This window comes from Nilaparvata lugens, chromosome 6 (genome assembly GCF_014356525.2).
Source record: "Nilaparvata lugens isolate BPH chromosome 6, ASM1435652v1, whole genome shotgun sequence".
In the NCBI taxonomy this organism is placed as follows: Eukaryota; Metazoa; Arthropoda; class Insecta; order Hemiptera; family Delphacidae; genus Nilaparvata; species Nilaparvata lugens.
The window spans coordinates 3,677,617-3,699,626 of NC_052509.1; the positions used below are offsets into that span (position 1 = coordinate 3,677,617).

At 32.3% G+C, this 22,010-nt stretch overlaps 2 protein-coding genes across 2 annotated transcripts in view; one reads left to right on the plus strand and one right to left on the minus strand.

Annotated features, from left to right (window-relative positions):
- Positions 1 to 6,869: 6,869 nt before the first annotated feature.
- LOC111054241 lies at positions 6,870 to 17,470 on the plus strand. The gene is made up of 4 exons (XM_039429956.1): positions 6,870 to 7,156; positions 8,407 to 8,562; positions 13,359 to 13,523; positions 17,101 to 17,470. The coding sequence occupies exons 1-4, from the start codon at positions 7,097 to 7,099 to the stop codon at positions 17,269 to 17,271; spliced, it is 552 nt and encodes a 183-aa protein (XP_039285890.1). The 5' UTR covers positions 6,870 to 7,096; the 3' UTR covers positions 17,272 to 17,470.
- A 937-nt stretch (positions 17,471 to 18,407) lies between these two features.
- The window catches only part of LOC111054240 (ATPase family protein 2 homolog), a 33,456-nt gene continuing 29,853 nt past the window's right edge, over positions 18,408 to 22,010 (minus strand). Inside the window, 2 exon segments of the mRNA XM_039429955.1 lie at positions 18,408 to 20,176; positions 20,361 to 20,553. Coding sequence (XP_039285889.1) covers positions 20,392 to 20,553 — 162 coding nt within the window. The 3' untranslated portion in view covers positions 18,408 to 20,176; positions 20,361 to 20,391.

The window sequence follows — 22,010 nt, forward strand, 5'->3', positions numbered from 1 at the left end:
GCTCCTGTAGAATCTCTCCAGTTATTAAGTCGAATCCTGGCGTTTTCTTTCTGCTCAAATTTTTAATCTCATATTCTACCTCCCTTGGCGATGTTGGAGTGATAACTCCTGCTCCAAGATGATGAGGATTCTCATCTATATGTTTCCTCATGAGGTGAGAAAACCTTTTCCAGATGATCAGCAAACAATTGGCTTTCTCTTTATTGCTCCTTGCCAGCAATCTTGATTCTTCCTTATCGGTGTAACTTGTTCAAGAGGTCTCTTCAGTTTCCTGGTTGATCTCCATAATGAAAAATTTCTAGTAGACTCATTGGTTAACTCTTCTAAGTATTTATTGATATCATGTTGTTTTACATCCTGTATCATCTTTATCAGTTCATTAGTAATTCTATTAAGTTCTGTTTTAATTCTTGGATTTCTTGTTGATTGCCATGATCTTCTTGTTCTTCTTCTTTTTTCTATCACTCTCTTACCGCTACAGGATAGCAATTACCTTTGAAAATCCTGCTTTGAAGTAGTGGTATTTTCCCAGGCACATTGTTGGATATGATTACAAACTCCTGGACTTCAGTTTCTAGTTCATCTATAGTTTGCAGAGATGTGTTCAAGTCTATTTTAGAGTCTATCATATTTTTAAAAGTTTCTAAATCTGTGTACCTGTTGATGAGTCTAGGTGCATTTCTTTTTTAACAGCTGCACTGTGCATTGTCAAAACTATTGGCGAATAGTCAGAGTTGAGATCAAATTTTTCTTCAACTTCTACACAGTTTGGTGAAATATTTTTGTGATGAAAAATCTATCAGGTCTGGAATTTTTGTTTTGTCTGTTGGCCAGTAAGTGGTTTCCTTGTTGAGTGACATCGCAGTGGTATTCATTAACAGCCAGTAATAGCTCCTTCCTTTAGTTGTGGTCAGTCGGGACCCCCATTGTGTATTCTTTGAATTGAAGTCTCCTCCGATGATAAATTTCCCTGTGAAGTTGCTTAGAAATCAATATATTCTATCTTCTTCAAATTAAATCGTGGTGGACAGTAGACGCTCCAATATGATCGTACCAGATGGTCTACCGATTTTTGACTTTGATTGAAATCGACTGGAACTCCTGCAATTCTATCTTCTTGAACTCGTGATGGTTTAGCTCTTCTCTTACAATAACCGCACTTCCGCCTCTAGCGCTGTTGTTGGGATGTATGGCATGGTACGTTTTGTACCCTCTAATTTTAAGTAGGATTCTTTGGTGAAATGATTTCGGAATGAGACAGGCATCTATTTTATGCTCAATTAGAATTGCTAATAGATCATCTTTGTGCTGTAGTAATCCATTAGCATTCCAAGTCATTATTTTGAATCTATTTTCCATGCTTCTTGTGAATGACTTCTGGAACTGAAATATTTTCCAGTTTTTCTAACCTACCTAGATTTATTGAGGCCTTCTTGCACAACTAGTTTCTCAAGAATCAATTTAAGTTGAGTTGTAATGCTCAGTTCCAAATCTTTACTCAAGTTGTAATCTTGAAGACTTGACTTTTCGTTACTGTTGATAGGTACTTTATTTTTCAGCTTATCAGCATAACTCTGGTTCTCCTTAACTCTACTGTCATTTATTTCAGCTCTCTGTGGCACAATAGGATCGTTTCTTTTGTTGACTGACGAAATAGATTTTATTGCTTTTTTCTTATTTCGAAGTGCCTGCAACTCTTGTGCTACAACACATCCTCTATAATTAGCAGGGTGCTCCATCCCACAATTGTAGCATTTAGGCTTAACTTCTTTACTCTTAGTACAGTTGATAGTGATGTGGGACCAGCGCATTTCACGCACCTAGGCTCCTTCTGGCAGTATTTTTTAGTGTGTCCCCAGGTTTGACAATTTTTACATTGCGGTAGAAATGTCGATTTTTTCAGGGGGACTACTTCAACCTTCATACCCATAATTGCACATATTTCATAAATTCTATTTATGCTCTCTGTGTTTTCAAAAGTTAACATGAATATTGGAGTGGTTCTTTTGTTTTCCATTTAAGAATGTTTACCACGTCCAAAATTTTAAATCCTTTTTCCTGAAGTTCCTCTTTTATTTCCTGTGGATTGCAAGTGCTGTGCAACTTCTTCACTATTACTCTAATGGGTCTCGTTTGCTTGTTTTCAAACGAAGACCAATTTATTTTTTTGTCATTCAGCATGATGTAGCTAGTCTATAATTATCCTCAGATTCAACGTTGATTTAAGCTACCATTATTCAATAGTGTGATCTTATAAGAGTCTTTTATTTTTTCATTCAAAATCTTATACACTACTTGATAGTCTTGGATGTTGTAGAGTATAATTGGAGGAGGTCTCTTAACTGTTTGATACTAGGACCATTTTATTAATCATATTATATATATATATATATATATAATTATATATATATTATATATATATATATATATATACGTAACTCATGTTATTATATTCACTGCATACTGCTGTGTATTACTAAAGGTTGATTACCCTGATCTAACTTACTTTCAGCTTTCAGCCTACTCCATTTTATTAATCAATATTGATCTTATCCACCTACATAATTATTTTACTTTTTTAATTTTCGGTTTTTTTTCTCTTCATAAATATAATATTCATATTATTAAAACTTTTACAATATTTCCATTAATGAATAAATCCTTTGTTTAATTAATGAAATTAACGTTTTGGTAGAGAGTTAGTGGGGAGGATATTTTTAATATTCTTCCGAGAATGGACCTTGATATGTCCAAGCTCCGCCATTTATGTAGATGCATAACAATATAATTATCTATAGTTATTATATTACAAATTGCTTTTCCATATCATATACAGTTCAATAATTATTTTCTTAGTCTATATATGTAAATTCATCTATAATTTTGCTGTATTGTAAGCTATTGTATATAAGTGTATAAGCCAGTATATATTGTAATCTACATAAATAAAGTACTCAATCAATCAATCAATCTCTCTTTTTTCCTCTCTCGTTTTCTTTCTCTTTCTCTGACTGTCTGTCTCTCTCTGTCTGTCAGACTTTTTCTCTTACTGTCTCTCTTCTTATCTATCTCCCTCTTATTTCCTTTCTCTCTCTCGTCTCTTTCTCTGTTGTCTGTCCCTCTCTGTCAGTCTATCTCTCTTCTCAAAGCAATTAATCATTAAATCTCTCTTCCACTCTCTCTCTCTCTCTCTCTCTCTCTCTCTCTCTCTCTCTCTCTCTCTCTCTCTCTCTCTCTCTCTCTCTCTCTCTCTCTCTATTTAATTAGCTTAATTTGTATAACTTATTAATTACTGTAGTTAGTTGTTCTAGCATTGTATTGGGGGGTTAAGTGTAAGAGAGGCCAGCTGCGCCCTAACTTCGCCCTCCTAGGTTAAAAATGAAGACAGCCATTTAATTCAATTTATCTCTCTCTTCTTCTCTCCGTCTCTCAATCTCTTCCATGCATCAAACCCACGAACAGCACTCTTCTTACTACCTCCCTCCACCCTCTGAAACCCTCAAAAAGCACTTCTCCCATCCCTCTCAAAACCCTGAAACCCCTAAAACGTACGTCTCCTCCCTCTCTCTCCTCCTCCTCTCAAAATACCCTCTAAAAAGCCGTCACTTGTGATGTCGCTCCGCCACACTAATCCTAATGGAGAGTCTATGCACATGCCAAGCTGCTGGCTTCTGGGGGTTTATTTGTTTTTTTAGTGTTCCAGTCATCGTTTCCCTTGTCTCTCTAGTAGTAGCCCCACTATCTGACGTTTCTCGGTAATAGATAGATTTGCTCAATTTTTCTGGATCAATTTTAGTCGTAGAATGATGAATTGGTAGCCTATTCTAAGTTAATAGTAGGCTGTTATTTTACTACTATAAGTTATTCTGGTAGTCGAGAGTCATTGATTAGATTAGGATAGAGTTCGTTACTCATGTATGTTACAATAAATGCTGGTTTATGCACTAATTTACATCAAATTACAGTATAGGTGATTAATCAACGAAATTTACAAAGAATGAAAAATTATTAATGAGAATGAAGATTGATTCATACAATGATGAATTGGGATTAAGAGCTAATAGTGGGCTGTTATCTTACAACTATTCTGGAATAGTCATAATGAAAAATGTGAAGTCTTCATTCATCATTGATTTGATACTTGGGACATTTAGAATATTTTTATTTCATCATACATTTTTTTGGACTCAAAATAGTGTATGAATTAAGTTGTCATTTTTACATAACCTCTAGATAGTGTATACAGAATTCAGGTTAAGAGCAGTTTTTCGCGAATACCTGTTGTTTTCACCTGGATTGTATTTGTATATGAATAAATGAATAAGCTATGAATGAAATCTCTAGAGGAAATTAATAAGTCTTCTAGACAAGTTTTTATGACAATAATCGGAAACACGTCCTTCTGTGATACAAATCATTTGCCATTCAGTCGAGTCAAATCGAAAGAAAGATTTGTAAAAATGCTCGTAAAGTCTTGTCTAATTGCTTCAAACCCTTCAAACCGATTATTTCAAAGAGAGGAAAAATGAATACTGTATTAGATGAGTTTGAAGCATTTTCACAATACTTGAAAAGTCTTGAAACCGTCTTACTTCATGGAAATTCGAAATCATACAGTATGACAGAGCTCATACTTGGGACAACATTATTTAAGTTGGGAATACTTGGGAATATTCTAAGTTGGTGAAGAGTTATGAAATTTCTAGAGAAAATTAATTAGTTTCCTTCACTAGTTTTATTATAATCATCGAAAAACTTTTTGTGATTTAGGGGACCTTGAAACAAAATTGTGGAATGAAGGATTTATTTATTTATTTATTTATTTATTTATTTATTTATTTATTATTTATTTATTTATTTATTTATTATTTATTATTTATTTATTTATTTATTTATTTATTTATTTATTTATTTATTTATTTATTTATTTATTTATTTATTTATTTATTTATTTATTTATATTTATTTATTTTATTTAGTTATTTATTTATTTATTTTTTATTTATTTATTTATTATTTATTTATTTATTTATTTATTTATTATTATTTATTTATTTATTTTTATTTATTTATTTATTTATTTATTATTTATTATTTATTTATTTATTTATTTATTTATTATTTATTTATTTATTTATTTATTGGAAGAGTAAGAACTGCAATCTACTTGAAGATAAGCATCTGAAAATTTGGAAAGCAGTAGGCCTTTAAACTCAAAACCAGTACTGCTGAGTATTTTACTGTACAAGATTAAATTAAATACTAATATAAATCTCAGTACCCTTTTAAATTAGTGTCCGAACCATGTTGTGACAATAATTTAAAAGGGTACTGTGATTTATATTTTCATTTATAATTTTAAAAGTCGCCCTAAAGAAAAAGAAAAATATTGAAGTGTATGAAACAGTGTGGTAATGATCAATTTCAAGAAATTTCGCCTCAATCAGCAAATAGTACGGTGAAATGAATAGGACTAATATTCAATGAATGACTTTCAAAGGAGAGAAATAATATCTTAATTGGGAAGATATCTATTTTGGAGTCAACTCAAGTTATGTTACTATTTTTTCCAATCACTCTCCCAATCAACCACGTGAAATGGCATAAATACTATCAAAGCTAAATGTATCAATATAAGTTTTTTTCCAGTCCTCATGAGTATTTCCTCAAGAACTATTGAAATTTTCGTTTCTATATTTGTATATTAGACTACATTTTGAATATCAATAGCCTTGGGATGTGGATTCTTTCAAATAATTAACATAATAATTGCTTCATATTCAATTTGGAAGTCATATAAAATAGTCCAGTCAAGGAAAGGTTATAGAGGGAAAAGTTGGGAAGACAATTTTTGAACCCACAGTTCTGTTCAGTGTAGAGAAAGTGTGTTATTTATGTCGGTTGAATGCATTGTTAAAACCACCCTCATCCCCTTAGCACCCGAGTTAGGAATGGGGACTTTTGATATATTCTCCTCCCAACTAGTCTCAACAAAACTGTTAAGTCAAAAATTTTGTTTGAAACTTACCCTCCAAATTCCTTTGTCAATTGGTCTATTGTTGCAAAAACGGAGATTCCACACAGATGAAAAAAAGTTGTATAATGAATATTGTAGGAATTTATGTAAACTTCAATTTGTTATATGACAGTCAAATCCTTAGGATACATAGTTTTCGAGTTTTATGCGAGAAACCAAAAAATTGTACCTTTAAACCACCTCCACACCCTTTGCACAGGTGGTAGGGGTGAGGACTTTTGATATGTTTACCTCCTTACTACCCTAAAAAGAACTGTGGGGTGAAAAATTGTCTTCCAAACATTTCCTTCTATACCGTTTTTTGAGCATTCATTGCCTGGACTAAAATTAATATTTCCCAACAAAAATCGATATATATTTTTTCGTGAAACAATTGACTTACAACAACCTAAAAATATTATTCGTGCACTGATGGAATAATGGAATAATACCACTACGTGGATGTACAAGGAAAATGCACTGAGTCCAATTTTTCAAAACTTTGATTTTCTACTACTTTTTAATTAATTCTATAAACTATGAATGTTAAATAATTAATTATCAAACAAATAAAGAATATTTAATTTCTTGCAGTATGAAATTATTTTGTGAAAAATTACTTTAAGGAAATTATGATTGATGTTAGAAATTAATTTCCTAAAAAATTTACTCTTATGGACTTAGTGGATTTTCCTTGTATGCCCGAGCACAATACTTTGTTGCATTTTTTGCGACAACTATAAGTGATCCCAACACTTATTACGATAATCATAGTGATAACATGATTGGCTTTCACACGGATGAAAATGATTAGAAATCCAATTTGCTACTGAAATACTCAACTGAAACAGTCTTATCAGTACTATTTTATCAACCTAATGATCGAATTCCATGTCTGCAAAAGTGTACATGATCATTGCTAACATCCTAAAGCGTAGGAAAGGTCTGCTGCAATGGAACCCTAATGAGGAAAACTGATGTAGAGAGATTTTATCTCGAAATTCAGGTTGCATTATTTGCAGACATCGAGTTTACTAGTCAAATTTGCAGAGGTTATTCAGTAACTCAGATTTAGCCAGTATGTTCACGCTTTTCGTTTTGTTATTCCATGCATCAATGGTAGCTTTGATATCGTCCCAGGTAATGCAAATATTCTATCAATCGAATAACAAAAATACTAATGTAGGTATCAAAAAACAATAAGATACAAATCGGAGATGTGAAAAAAAATGATTGGTTTTTTCAATACTATGGGCTCACACTCTGATCCAATTTCATTCATTAGGAATTCATTTTTTGTTGTATTCATTAAGATCTAAAACTAGTTTGGATGTCTTTCTAACTTTCTAGAATAGAATAGAATAGAATAGAATAGAATAGAATAGAATAGAATAGAATAGATAGAATAGAATAGAATAGAATAGAATAGAATAGAATAGAATAGAATAGAATAGAATAGAATAGAATAGAATAGAATAGATAGAATAGAATAGAATAGAATAGAATAGAATAGAATAGAATAGAATAGAATAGAAGAATAGAATAGAATAGAATAGAATAGAATAGAATAGAATAGAATAGAATAGAATAGAATAGAATAGAATAGAATAGAATAGAATAGAATAGAATAGAATAGAATAGAATAGAATAGAATAGAATAGAATAGAATAGAATAGAATAGAATAGAATAGAATAGAATAGAATAGAATAGAATAGTTTCCCTAACTTTCTATGTTTTATATTTAGATTCAGGGGAGAATTTACTTCTTTATCTTCCTTTCTCATCTCAAACTATTTTCAACTGTAGTTCTTTATTTTATATCTTCAACTATATTTCAAAGTGAATTTGAAATATAGAAATAGTCAGATTGAGGAGATCGAACTCAAAGTCTGTAAGCAACTTTCTATTTTGAATTCACTTCAGTGCCGATCATGATTCTGTAATTTTGAAGTTCAATTTTTCGAGGTGGAACTGCCCAAAATTCGAGTCAAACTTTTGAATTCAAATCAAACCAGATTTAATAGATACAGTATGCTTTTAAAATTATGAAGTTCAATGTTTTATCGAGATGGAATTGCCCAGAATTTGAGCGTTTATCCGAATTTAAATCAAACTTCAAAACTCAGATCGAGCTACGAGCTTCAGAATTCGAATAGAACCTCTCTCAGAGTTCAATGTTTATTATCATTGCTGTCATAGCCTGCCAGAAATGGAAAACCGAAATATCATAGAATCCACTCATCTCTAGGTTGATTACAATACTCGATGCCTCAACCAATCTCTAGTGATTAATCACTAAATTATGACCTGATCCAGCCAGTTCACTCGCCAATATCACTAAATATTGTTCTATGAATTAATTTGAATGTGCACTACTTCATTTTTTCAGAGACCCAATGCCTACCCAGAAGTGATAGAGCTATGCCAGGGGACAAGGGATGACTACCTTGACCTATCCAAGATTAAAATCTCCCACTTGAAGAATGGAACCTACGGCTTGAACGGCAATATCACTATTAAAAAGGACATACCTAGCTCTGCAACGGTGAGTACCCCATAATACGAAATTATTGATAAATCATCCATCAATAATTAATTTGCGGATAGTTCCTTCTAATATTACCGGAATTTTGTCAAAAGAAAATAATAAAAGCACTGGGATGTTGTCAGAAATATCCCTAATTTATTGTAAAATTACAATATAATATGTAGCAGTGGAGGAGTTTCATTTTGATGTACAAATTAATGTGTGACTCTTGAACAGTTTTGCCATCTGATTGAATGCAGCCCTCGCTTTTTCTATTCTGCATTTTACCACCTGAGAATGATCTCATTTCTCATTGATCAAGGTTCCCAGATAAGTGAGCTATGGCTGTCTCCAACTCTCTATCGGTTTGGTGTTAAGCATCAACTCAAGACTTTTGAATTTTTCACACTGAAGAAGACACCATTGGTGTTGAAACATTTTTGTAATTTTACAATAGATTTAGTGATATTCCTGACAGCATCCAAAAGTTTTCATTATGGATAGATATCACAACATCTCACCAACAATAGGATCTGAATTCAAAAGAAAATATAAAGAAATTGAATGAAACAGAATCTTAGCTGATGATAGAAAGATCTGAAAGCCTTGGTGAATTTTTTGTACCAGTACCATATATGAGAAGGATTCATGAAAATTTCCAATAGTAGAAAGTAAATATTGACATTCTTTCTGAGTAGGAGCTCATCTAAAAAAAACTGTATCAAGACTTGAGAAAAATTGAATTTTGTGAGGAACTCTTTGAAGTAACATCTTGAAAACATTATGAGAAACTATTGAATGGAAAAAACCAAGAAATTGTCGAAAACCACAGATTTATTGATACTTAGAAAGACCGGTTTCGGTTAATACACCATTGTTAAACTCTTGAGTTTATCAGAGATTGACAATGGTGTATTAACCGAAACCGGTCTTTCTAAGTATCAATAAATCTGTGGTTTTCGACAATTTCTCAGTCTTTTTCATTCAATATGAATAATTACAAAAATATCAACTTCTCAACTACACAAAAATTATGAGAAACTATTAAAAATGAAAGAAGATTCAACGAAAACGGTAACTTAGACAAAGCTTAGATGAAACTTAGCCTATATTACCATCAAGAATGCGATGAAAGCAAACATTTCTTACTTTTACTCCAAAACGATTTTTCATGTTTACACAAGACACAGACATTTTGTGGGAAATTTTTTGATAAAAAATTATCTTTTTCGTTAGGACTACTCTTGAGTAATTGAATCAATTACTTGATAATGACATCATGACCGAAATATGTCGTAAATAAACAATTTTAAAAAAGGGTACTTGTATTTTCAGTTTTTTATTTATATTTAGTGGGATATCTCCTTTTCCATACTTACATTATTATATTCATAGGCTTAGGCTACCAGCATCATGAATAATCATAAATTCAAGAAACACATTAATCGATACGAATAATAGTTTTCCACATTTAACTCATAATAATATTTTTTCCCTACAGTTACCTTGAAAAGGGGCCATTCCTGCACTGATTACAGAACGCAAAGAATCACTTTTCCGCTCTAGTGCGCAAAGTATTACTTTGCGTACTCCAGATTCATTACGAATTCTCATCATTTAATGATAAATAATAGTTTTTTTCTATTGATAATTATTATTTCAACTGCAAGCAATGAGAAAAGTAGGAAATATACATTATAAAATTTGAATTTTGAGGTTAAATGATACATTACCGTTCGATATCCATATAAATAAAAATAATAAAAAACATAAGAATACTACAATAAATATTCTCTGTTGTCTTTGTTATTTTTATAAATATTTTTCAGTTTACTTTGAGCATTTTTCTCGGTAATTTGAGCAAAAGTCTAAATTTCTGAATCCTGTTTCAGTACTTTTTAGCTGGATGAAACAAACTTAGGTACGATTCTTCCCGCTAGGTCGCGCGCTTGTCGGTTCAGCCATCTTGCAGCCATCCCAATTATTAGCTGTTGGCGTGTATTTTGAATGTGAATTTTTTGTTCTATCTGTATTTTTTCTGATTCTTGAATGAATAAAAATGAGAACTTTGGCTGAGAATTTTCAACTTCAATTGGATTATCAATTTTTAAATGAATTAGGGTTGTTATTAATAACAGCATCACACACACACAAACATTTGATGGATTTCAGCCATCATTTTACCCATAATTACCCACTTTCCATATTCAATGGTAACTGTAGGGAAAATTCAATGTGAAATACGTGCGCAAAGTTCCTCTGCTGCACTCAAGAAGCCATTCCGCCCTCGCCTACGGCTCAGGCGTAAACGTTTCTTTCGTGCAGCAAACTGTCACTTTGCGCACTAGTTGCACAAATAACTATTGTCATACTTACTCAATTGCAGCTGTTTTCCATGCATTAAATCAAGTCGGTAAACAGCTGTTTGCAGAATAAGAAAACATGTGATTTTCATTACAGCATACTATACTGTGAAGAGATCATAATGTTCTCTTTACAGTCGAGTATGTTAGGACTCTACTGAGTCCTAATAACATCTGAGTAATTAATATATTAACTCAAATAATTAAAGAACTGATTTAAGGAGTTTCAAGTTATAAGAACTCATCTGAAATCTTATAATTTAGGCCTTTATATTTTATTTAAGCTCGAAGGGTCTGTCGGTTATGAACTAGGCGCTACGGGCTAGGTCATGTTTAAAGAATGCTGTAGCTCGAGCAGCAGCAGATAATGGTTTCTGTTTCACAGTAATATTATTCTTTCTCAGATAGGTATGACAAAAAATATTGTACGTAACTTGTACGGTAACGTATTTACCACATTCGTATGATAATTCTGCCCTCAACTACGTTTCGGGCAGAAACAATCATACTTATGCGGTAAATTATCGTTACCGGACTTGTTACGTAATAGTATATTTCGCACCTAGGGCCGAAAATGAGACTTTTCCGGCTCGAAATCGGTTTTTGAAGTCCGAGGCCGTAGGCCGAGGACTAGAAAAGATTGAGAGCCGGAAAAACATTTTCGCCCATGGTGAGAACGTTATTTTTCGCCACACAGAAAAATAAACAATATAAATATGAGAATAATTGTTTATTAGGCACTTCCGAAAGCAAAACAGGAAGGTCATAGCTCTAGCAAATCTGAGGTACGGTAATCTGAATATCAGGAAATTGTCCAAGTATTTTTATTTTTTATTCTGATTTGTATAAATAACCTAAAAGATTATGTTCAATTATGTAAGAGGTTGAGTTTATACTTTTTATTCTTCCAAATGACAATAAGATGATATATTATTATGAATGTTTTGATTCTTGAATAATAAACACAAATAATGAAAAGTTTTTTGATCAGCTGTTTTAGCACACTTGAAATTTGGCCAATCTGAATGTCAACGTCAACAATGCTTGTTGTCATTGACTTCGGAAGTTTAGGTTAGAAGTTCTATCCTACTCTGAAAATCGAATTTGAATAATTTATAATATTTATATCTTATCTGTATTTCATTCATCCAAATAAAATGATAGTATTATTTTGCAGAATACCTTATTCAATTCTAGAAGCATAAACTGATTCCGTTCAGAATACTTTATTCAATTCTAGAAGCATAAACTGATTCCGTTACATAAACTATTTGTAAAAACGTTCAGCACCATGGATATTGCCCAAGTAGTTCGAAAATTATCCACCAGGTTTCGTGATAAACGATTAAACGCAGTACGATTAAAAGCAGGTTTGAGGTTAGATTCTATTATACTCTGAAAATTGAATTTGAATAGTTTATAATATCTTATTTGTATTTCATTTATCCAAATAGAATGATAGTATCTTATTGCAAAATACTTTATTCAATTCTAGAAGCAATAACGGATTCCGTTTCATAAACCATTTTGTAAACACATTCACATCAAATCAGAATCAGCTGACTTCAAGGTTATTTTACAGCCCTAGGGCCGTAAAACCACAGTATACATACAGTACGGAAACTTGGCTATATCCTGACGCCAAAATCCGCCATCTTGTTAGGAAGCGCCGCATTGTAATAGTATTGATGGTAGGTTCGGATCACTTCAATGATCCGGATCAATTGATCTCATTCACTGCCACGAGCCAATCAGAAGACCAGGATTGGAACTTCCCAAGGTCACGTGACGTGTTTAGTATTGGCGTCATGTAAAAAGCATTGGTTAGATAGGCGATTGATTACAAGTTTCCATTCTGTATATTCTGTGGTAAAACTTTTACCGGCCTGGTCAGAAAACAATCATTTTCGGCCTCCATATGACGCACGAAAACCAGCTCATTACATCCAAGTGGGGCGAAAAGTACTATTATTTCTATTCTAACTGGAACGCTTATCTGAGTATTTCATGCCAATGATAGGTGTCTACAAACGCCACATTAATAGATGGTTATTGGAGGTTGGTAGGATAAGTATTTCAGATTTTCTCAAATCAAACTATACTTTTTGATAAGACTAGACTCAATGCAGACGGTCGTTGGTCATAGTTCTGATCCGTTTATCTTGTTCTTGACTTGACAGTGAGTTTTCTGCCTCTCATTCATTTTTCTCTCTATTCTTCTTCACATCATACCTCATTTTTCCATCTTTTCCAGAATTCAATATTCGCTTTCACATAAATTGTCATGTTTGTCATTATGTTAACTTATTATGAACTATTCAGATTGCTACGGTACTCTTTCCTGCACACAGGCATTTTGCCCATGCATGGAAAAAAATTTATTATTTTTATTTGAAATGTATTTGGTTTGTGACATGATATAGGTAAATAAATGATTCAATTTATTGACAGGTTTCAGTTAGAGTATTGAAGAAAAACTCGGCCGGTGTATGGACCTCGGGACTTTTGATGGCATCTCCTGACATCAACATCTGTACCTATGTGAAAGTGGACACCATGTTGTATCCTGTCGTTGCAAGACACAGCAGCTTGCCTGAACAGTGTCCGTTTCCCAAGGTAACTGATAAATTTATTTATTTTTTGAGAATACACTACATGAAAATTGAATGAAAAAGACCAAGAAATTGTCAAAGAAACCACTGATTTATTGATAATTAGAAAGACCGGTTTCGGTTATTACACCATTGTCAATCTCTGATAAACAGAGATAAACAGTTTATCAGAGATTGACAATGGTGTAATAACCAAAACCGGTCTTTCTAATTATCAATAATCAGTGGTTTTTTTGACAATTTCTTAGTCTTTTTCATTCAATATGAATAATTACCACAATATCAACTTCTCAACTACACAAAAAAAAAACTACATGAAAATAATAATAAAACTCGGAGAGGTTCACAGCTTAACGCCAAAACAAACCACATTTAAATGAAAAATATGAAACAAATAGTGAATTATTGGCTTCGAAAAATTCATTTTACAAACTTAGTTCAACGGTAGTTTCATTTGTTAAAGTAAATCGCGAGGAGTGTCTTGAATTTCAACACTGGGTTTCCACATCCATAAGACTTCCACAATAATAAATGTATAAATTATAGATATGAATCGATTTCAGTGGATTGAATTATAGAGAGAAAAGAGATAGCATAATAATAGATGAGAAGAGATAGCCTAAGAACATGATAGTTTATGCTATCTTTCCTCCATGATTAAAAAAAAAAATAAATAAAAAATATACATAAAAAAATAAAAAATATACATATTGGTATTAATTTTCCTTTCATAGGACGGGCTATCCACATTGCCTGATATATATTTTTACTTTCCTTGCCCTATTACCATAGGTAAGGAAAGTATTGCTATCCGAAAAAACTAAGGTACCCCAATTTCTAAATTTCTAGGTACGTTTCAAGGTCCAAAAAAGTGGTTTTTGGGTATTGGTCTGTATGAATGTATGTGTGTCTGTGTACACGATATCTCATCTCCCAATAAATTAACGGGATGACTTGAAATATGGAACTTACAATATAAGGATCCTACACGAACAATTTCGATCAAATGCAATTCAAGATGGCGGCTAAAATGGCAAATTGTTGTCAAAAACAGGGGTTTTCGCGATTTTCTCGAAAATGGCTCCAACGATTTTGATCAAATTTATACCTTAAATTGTCATTGATAAGCTCTATCAACTGCCACAAGTCTCATATATGTAAAAATTTCAGGAGCTCCGCCCCATCTATGCTAAGTTTGATTTTAGATTCCCAATTATCAGGCTTCAGTAGATACAATCTAAACAAAAGATTTCAAGTGGAAAAGATTGAGCATGAAAATCTCTACAATTAATGTTTATTAACATTTTCACCTAAAATTGAAAATAAGCTCGAAAATCGAGAAAAAGTGATTATTCAATTGCAAACTGTTGGCAGCTGTTGATTCTATTAAATCATTCACTATGAAGAGATAGCAGACTTCATGTGTTTCCAGCGTTATTGTCCTGTCACCAGCTGGCTCAGATTTTTGAATGGTAGACCTTAGATGCGCGTGAACACTAGCGTCAGGTGATCAATTTTCATAACGGCAAGGAAAGTTGTTTGAGTGCGCCGCACCAGATTTTTCAAGCTGTCAAATGGACTTCACAACTGTTATAATTCAGCCAAGCTTGGAAGTGGCTTGTTGAAAAGAAACTTGGAATGATTTTCAATTTCAATATAAATTTTGGATTTAGATGAAAACAAATAAATCATGGAACTCACTGGAGTATCTATATCAAAACTACTTTTTCAAAGCTACTCAATACTAATAGACTAAATCAAGGCTACTCGAAGTCATCAATACTAAATACATAGGCTACTGTATTCCATTTCATCAAAGATACATACCTAATTTTATATCATTGAGGCAATCTGTTATCCAAACAGAGAAATTTAAAGCAGAATATGAGCTTGAAGATTCATTCAACTGCGAATAGCGTTTTAGCATTGAAAGGTACCGTTTAGTAATCATTTTTCTCTGGTTTTAGTCAAGATAAATTATAAATTTTCATTCATGAATCCTGGAACATGGGGCAGACAAAAATAGTTTGAATCAGTACATTGAACAGAGTTGCTCATTATATAAATACTATTACATATAATGTGAATGAGAAACAATAGGAATTAAAATAACTAGTGGAAGTAATGAACTGTAATAAAGGAGATAAGAGAGAATAAGGGAGATAACAGTTACAAATTGTACAGCCAGTAATGGAATTTAACATTCTTAGGGCTGGTTTCCGAGCTCGGGATTTAATTATGTTCTAGACTTTGAACAGCTGGAATCAGAAAATTGGCTTTCCGAAACGGGGCGTAGTCGTAGTCATAGTCATAGTCACGTCTAAATTGAATTTCGAAAAACTAGAAAATTGAACACAAAATAAAATAAAGAGAAAAAAGTTTCAGCTACAGTATTTTGAATTATTTAGAAATGTTTCATTTCGTGAATCGTTTCCAATTATAGAAATGAGTAAATAAAGATTTATTCTGCAACTATGCCCCGTTTTGGAAACCCAATTTGAATTATTTAGAAATGTTTCATTTCGTGAATCGTTTCCAATTATAGAAATGAGTAAATAAAGATTTATTCTGCAACTATGCCGCGTTTTGGAAACCCAATTCTCTGACTCCAGCTGTAAAGTCTAGAACTAAGGCCCTTTGCAAACTGGGCCACCATGGAAGCGCTTCCACGGAAGCGCCACCACTTGGTAGCATTGTCTCTTATCTGTCACTGCACACTAGAGCCACCAGCCACTAGCCGAGCTTCCAGGAATGTGGTGGCTCGAGCCGCCGATTTTATTAGCCACCAGACTGTCGTGCCACCACGTCATACCACTGAGTATTATCTGTCATTGCACACTAGAGCCACCAGCTACCAGCCACCACAAAATCATCCCCAGTTCAGTTTCAATTCAAATCAAGTTCAGTACAATTGCCTGTTGAAGTCGTCGTAATGAATAGTGAACAATTTGATACAGAAAGGTTTATTCTTGAAGTTGAAAGCAGACCAGCTATATGGGACATGTCTTCAAAATTATATGCAGACCGGGATGAGAAGAAAAATTCTTGGAGGGATCTTTTCATTGAAAAATATAACCTCACAGAAAATGAACAAAATAAATTTGGTAAGTTATATAACCACTTTTCTTGAGCATTATTCATTATATTATTCGTCAACATATGCCAATAGTCCTGCTTCTTTCACGTCCATTCTTCAACTGATTATGAGTTAACTAGTGAACTGGAGTGATGAGTCGATCGGTGGCTGCGTGGTGGTGGCTGTAGTGTGCAATGCTATCAAATTTTGATGGTGGCGCTTCCATGGAAGCTTCCGTGGAAGCGCTTCCATGGTGGCCCAGTGTGCAAAGGGCTTTACCTAAATCCCGAGCTCGGAAACCGGCCCTAATAGAGAAAATAGTTTCAAGTAAAGTTTTTAAAAATACAGCAACTTGAAAGAGTAATAATTGTGAGTAATGAACTGGAATAGACCATCAGTGACTAGATTGTAACCAGAGAAATACAGTAGAGCATTACATACAACATTCTAATTCAATACGTGAATTTCCTTTATTATTTGTTTTAAAAATTGTTTTATTTTGCAGGGGAACTATGTTTTCAACAGTTCGGACTGGAATGCTCCCACAGCTTTTGGTCAAGAAGGATGTTTCAAAGTTATTTTCAGTTTGAAAAACAAGAGGAAGCCAATACTTTGTGTCAGCCTAATTGCCAAACTGGTTGGTGCAAATGGATCCAGGCTCCCAAGATGCGTTTGATTAATGTAATAACTGTTATTACTGATTACTGTTATTGTGGTAATTGATCATAGCTTCTTTATTGTGTTAATTAACCATTTGTAACTGTTTTTTCACAAATATTGAACATTCACATAGATTTAGAATAATTTGTAATCCACAAGAATCACACAGTAATAATAAAATTATAAATGTAATGATTATGATAATAAAACGCATTTTTTTTTCATTTTTCATTTCATTTCATTTATTCAACTCAAAACAAACCAGATACAAAAATAATCATATACACTTTGTGATATATTATCCCTCTAGCTACAAGCTATTTGAGGGATTAAAAAAAATTAAATTTCATCAATAAATATCAACAGTTCTTATTGATTTCTTCTTATTATTATTTTTCCACAATAGAGTCCAAGTAGAATGTTCAGTCAACTTTTCATATCGATGTACACATAAATATCAAATTAATTGTACTGTTGATTATTAATCACTTACCATAGTACCATAGTTATAATCACTACCAGACGACACTGTTAAGCTACGTCTTTTAACAAAATGTTAATAGCTTAATCCTTATAGATTCTATTAGATTGAACATACTTATCATACACATGATGAACATATATGTGTTTGTCAAGTTCCGTTCAATCTAATAGAATCTATAAGGATTAAGTTATTAACATTTTGCTAATAACTTTGGTGTGAACGCAGCTTTACAATAGTCAAAATAATTAGTCTAAGTTACTTTGAAGCTTTTAAAAATGTTAAAAATTTCAACTTTCAATATTGTCTACATCTTAAGCAGAGATATTCATTCTTAGAAGATAACGCTTTCAATGAAATTAATGAAACAAGCCAACATAACCCAGCATTGATCTACATTAATATTGATGGGGTAGAATAAAATGAATTGAGTAGAAATTTACGTTCTTTACTTACTAAACACTGTTACTGTGATCAAAATAGTTCACTTTCATGGTTTCAAAGTTTTTCATAATTTTTGTTGCATCAATCTTTTAGTTAACCACATTTCAAACGAAGATATTTATGTCGAACCGTTCAATGTTTCAATAAAACCATCCTGTAAAATTTATAAAACAGAAAAAAAACAGCTACATTATTTCCTGAATCAAAAGTTACAATGAAATTAAAACTTTTGAACAATGTAAAACAGTTTATTGATCGTAACAATATTATACGAGAGTCCACTACAATCTATTTATGTAACAGACTCGAGAATATTTCAAAGAATAGTACGGTAACATACGATACTGCCCTGGAAAATATCAAAACTGTTTTGTATTTTATCTTTAGGGCTACTTTTGAATATAAATCTTTTTTAAATAAAATATTGGAAAATATTTTCCTATCACTTGATATTATATAGCCGAAGCATGTCGTGACTAAATCATTTTAAAAAGGGGACTCAGATTTATATTTTTATTTATATCAAAACTGTTTTCTATAGCCACCATTTTTTTTCAAATAAGACACTATTAGAGCCTTTACTATTTATACAAATAGAAATCTACAAAAAGATTACTAATAATAACTTCATATTGCAGGAATGAAATATTAATATCTGAACAAATAGACTTTTTCTAAGATCAACGGATAAAATAACCCGATTTCTCATTGTAATAATCTTTTGGAAATTGCTCATTTATGAGATCGGTAATATTCATTTTACTATTGATACAAATAAAAATCTAGAAAAATATTATTAAGGTGAAATAAAAAGATGTTGTCAATTCCACAAAGTTTTTATTTGAGTCCAAACTAGTTTCGATGCACTTGGCATCATCATCAGTGGCAGACTAGTGGATGCTAAGATGCCAAGATGCCAGTGGATGCCAAGTCCATCGAAACTAGTTTGGACTCAAATAAAAACTTTGTGGAATTGACAACATCTTTTTATTTCACCTTAATATGGAGAAATTCCACAACATCTCTGTGCAAAGTGTTAATTTTAAAAATATTATTAATGAAAACTTCATATTGCTGTAATTAGATATTTAAACTTTCAAAATCTGAACAAAGATACTTTTTTAGATCAACGGATAAAAAACCTGATTTCTCATTGTAATAGTCTTTTAGAAATTGCTCTTTTATGAGATCGGTAAAATTCATTTTACTATTGATACAAATAAAAATCTAGAAAAATATTATTCATGAAAACTTCATAATTCTGTAATTAGATATTTGAACTTTCAAAATCTGAACAAAGATACTTTTTTAGATCAACGGATAAAAACCCTGATTTCTCATTGTAATAATCTTTTAGAAATTGCTCATTTATGAGATCGGTAATATTCATTCTAATATTGACACAAATAAAAATCTACAAAAAGATTATTAATGAAAACTTCATATTGCAGTAACCAATTAAAACTTTCAAAATCTGAACAAACTTTTTTAGATCAACGGATAAAAAACCTGATTTCTCATTGTAATAGTCTTTTATAAATTGCTCATTTATGGGATCGGTAATGTTCATACAACTTTAGAAGTTTCTCTGTAGTTCTTGATTTTATAATTTTGAGGGCCCGTTAGAAGTGACTGTATGGATTAAAGAACATTGTCCTTTGATGTATAACACATTTCGCAATCTATTGCAAAAATATATAAAAATAATAGCTCTTATATACAAATCAGCTCTTGTATCTTCTGTTCCTCCACCAACTCTCGTCTATGCTGCACATGTTCGTATGATCCTAGAGGCGTTGAGTTCATTGACAATACCTATCAGAATTGTCCTCTCATTTAAGGTATTTTTGCACGTCTTCAAGTGTTTCTGTCACATTGGTCAGGTGTTTCTTTCCAATGACCGAGAAATGTGTGCTTTAATCCAACCAGTTTATCTGAAAAAAACTACGTTTTCTGAATAACGATGGAAAAATAACCTGATTTCTCGATTGCTCAGGAATCGATTTCTCGATTGCTCAGGAATCGATTTCTCGATTGCTCAGGAATCGATTTCTCGATTGCTCAGGAATCGATTTCTCGATTGCTCAGGAATCGATTTCTCGATTGCTCAGGAATCGATTTCTCGATTGCTCAGGAATCGATTTCTCGATTGCTCAGGAATCGATTTCTCGATTGCTCAGGAATCGATTTTTCGATTCTGATTGGAATTGCTCATTTATGAGATCGGTACTCTTCATACAACTTCAGAAGTGTCTTCGAAGTTCTAGGAGTGATTATTGTCAAGGCATGTTGGAAATGACTCTGTGAAACTTGTGCTGCCGATATGTCTTCTTGTAATGCTGATAACGCAGCTTCTTGACACACAGCCACAACCTACAAACAAAACAATTAAAATACATAAAACTTTCTACAATACTCACAAAAAATTATTACTTTATGTTCAACTAGTGATGAAAGTATAATTAAAGGTTATAGCCAAGTATTCGAATTTAAAACACAATTGATTGAATCAAAAACTGTTCCAACTTTCATGTTAATTGGGAAAATTTTAGATCAAATCAGTAGTATTTCGAATGTAATAGTTATTTGTGCAACTAGAGCGCAAAGTGACAGTTTGCTGCACCGAAAGAAACGGTTTCGCACGAGCCGTAGGCGAGGACGGAATGGTTTCTTGAGTGCAGCAGAGGAACTTTGCGCCCGTATTTCATTCCTACAGTTACCATTGAATATGAGGAGTGGTTGATTTTGGGTAAAATGATGGCTGAAATCCATCAAATGTTAAATTCTTAATTGATTGATTCATACAATAAGTACATCATCAAAATAAACCAACAAGCATTAATTTATTGTACCCAACAAGCTTTGTTACTAGAAACTGTGAACGATGGTTTTTCAGTTTCAGGTTCTTGAACCAGGTATGTAATTGTCCCACGTATCTTGCAGGAGATTGATTTTATTGTATTTATTTTCTCTTTTTGAAAGATTAACTGTCATGATGGCCTCAAGACGTCACAATAATTAACTGGATATCACTTTATCATATAATATGTAGTATTCTTAAGTTTTGTTTTTTCCAAGCTTTTGCGATTTTTGTAAATTACTGTAATACTTTGTTACTTTCTCTAACATTATAAAATTTGAATTGTATATAACGTACTTGCAGCAGCAGAATAAGTGAACTGCAAGTCACTGCCAACACACAAGGTTTCTTATGTTGGCAGTGCCAAATATTACATTGATAATATTGTTATGTACTCAAGTTAAAATCAATGACTATTTGTATTGTATACTCTTTTAATTAATATTGTACAAATATGTATTTGTAATTTTGGCAATAAATTCAATTCAAATTCAAAAAAAAAATGATAGGGAGAGAGAAAATAAGGTAACCTTGTGCTATTCCTCTCTCAAATTTAGATAAGGTTACACATTGTCCGAAATAGGTTAAGTTATGTAGTTGTTCACTTCATAAATAATAATGGAAGAGCAAAAACAGGTGAACCCTTTAATATTCCTCTCCCTAATTTAGATTATGAGGTGAAAGAAAAGTCGCTTTTTACTTTTCACATCCTACTTAGGCCTTCTTCACATATTTTTCACTCCACATCACAATTTTCAGCCCAAAAATATGTTTAATTGAAATAATTATGTTTCACAATTTTCAGCCCAAAAATATGTTTAATTGAAATAATTATGTTTCAACTCATAGTTACACAACGTGTCTAAGACCTTAAATCAATTTTTCAATTGTACTGCTCAGTGTGCGTTATGAGGGCAATAATGGGATATAGTTCTTGGTGCCCTCAAATATGTATATTCTCAAATAAATA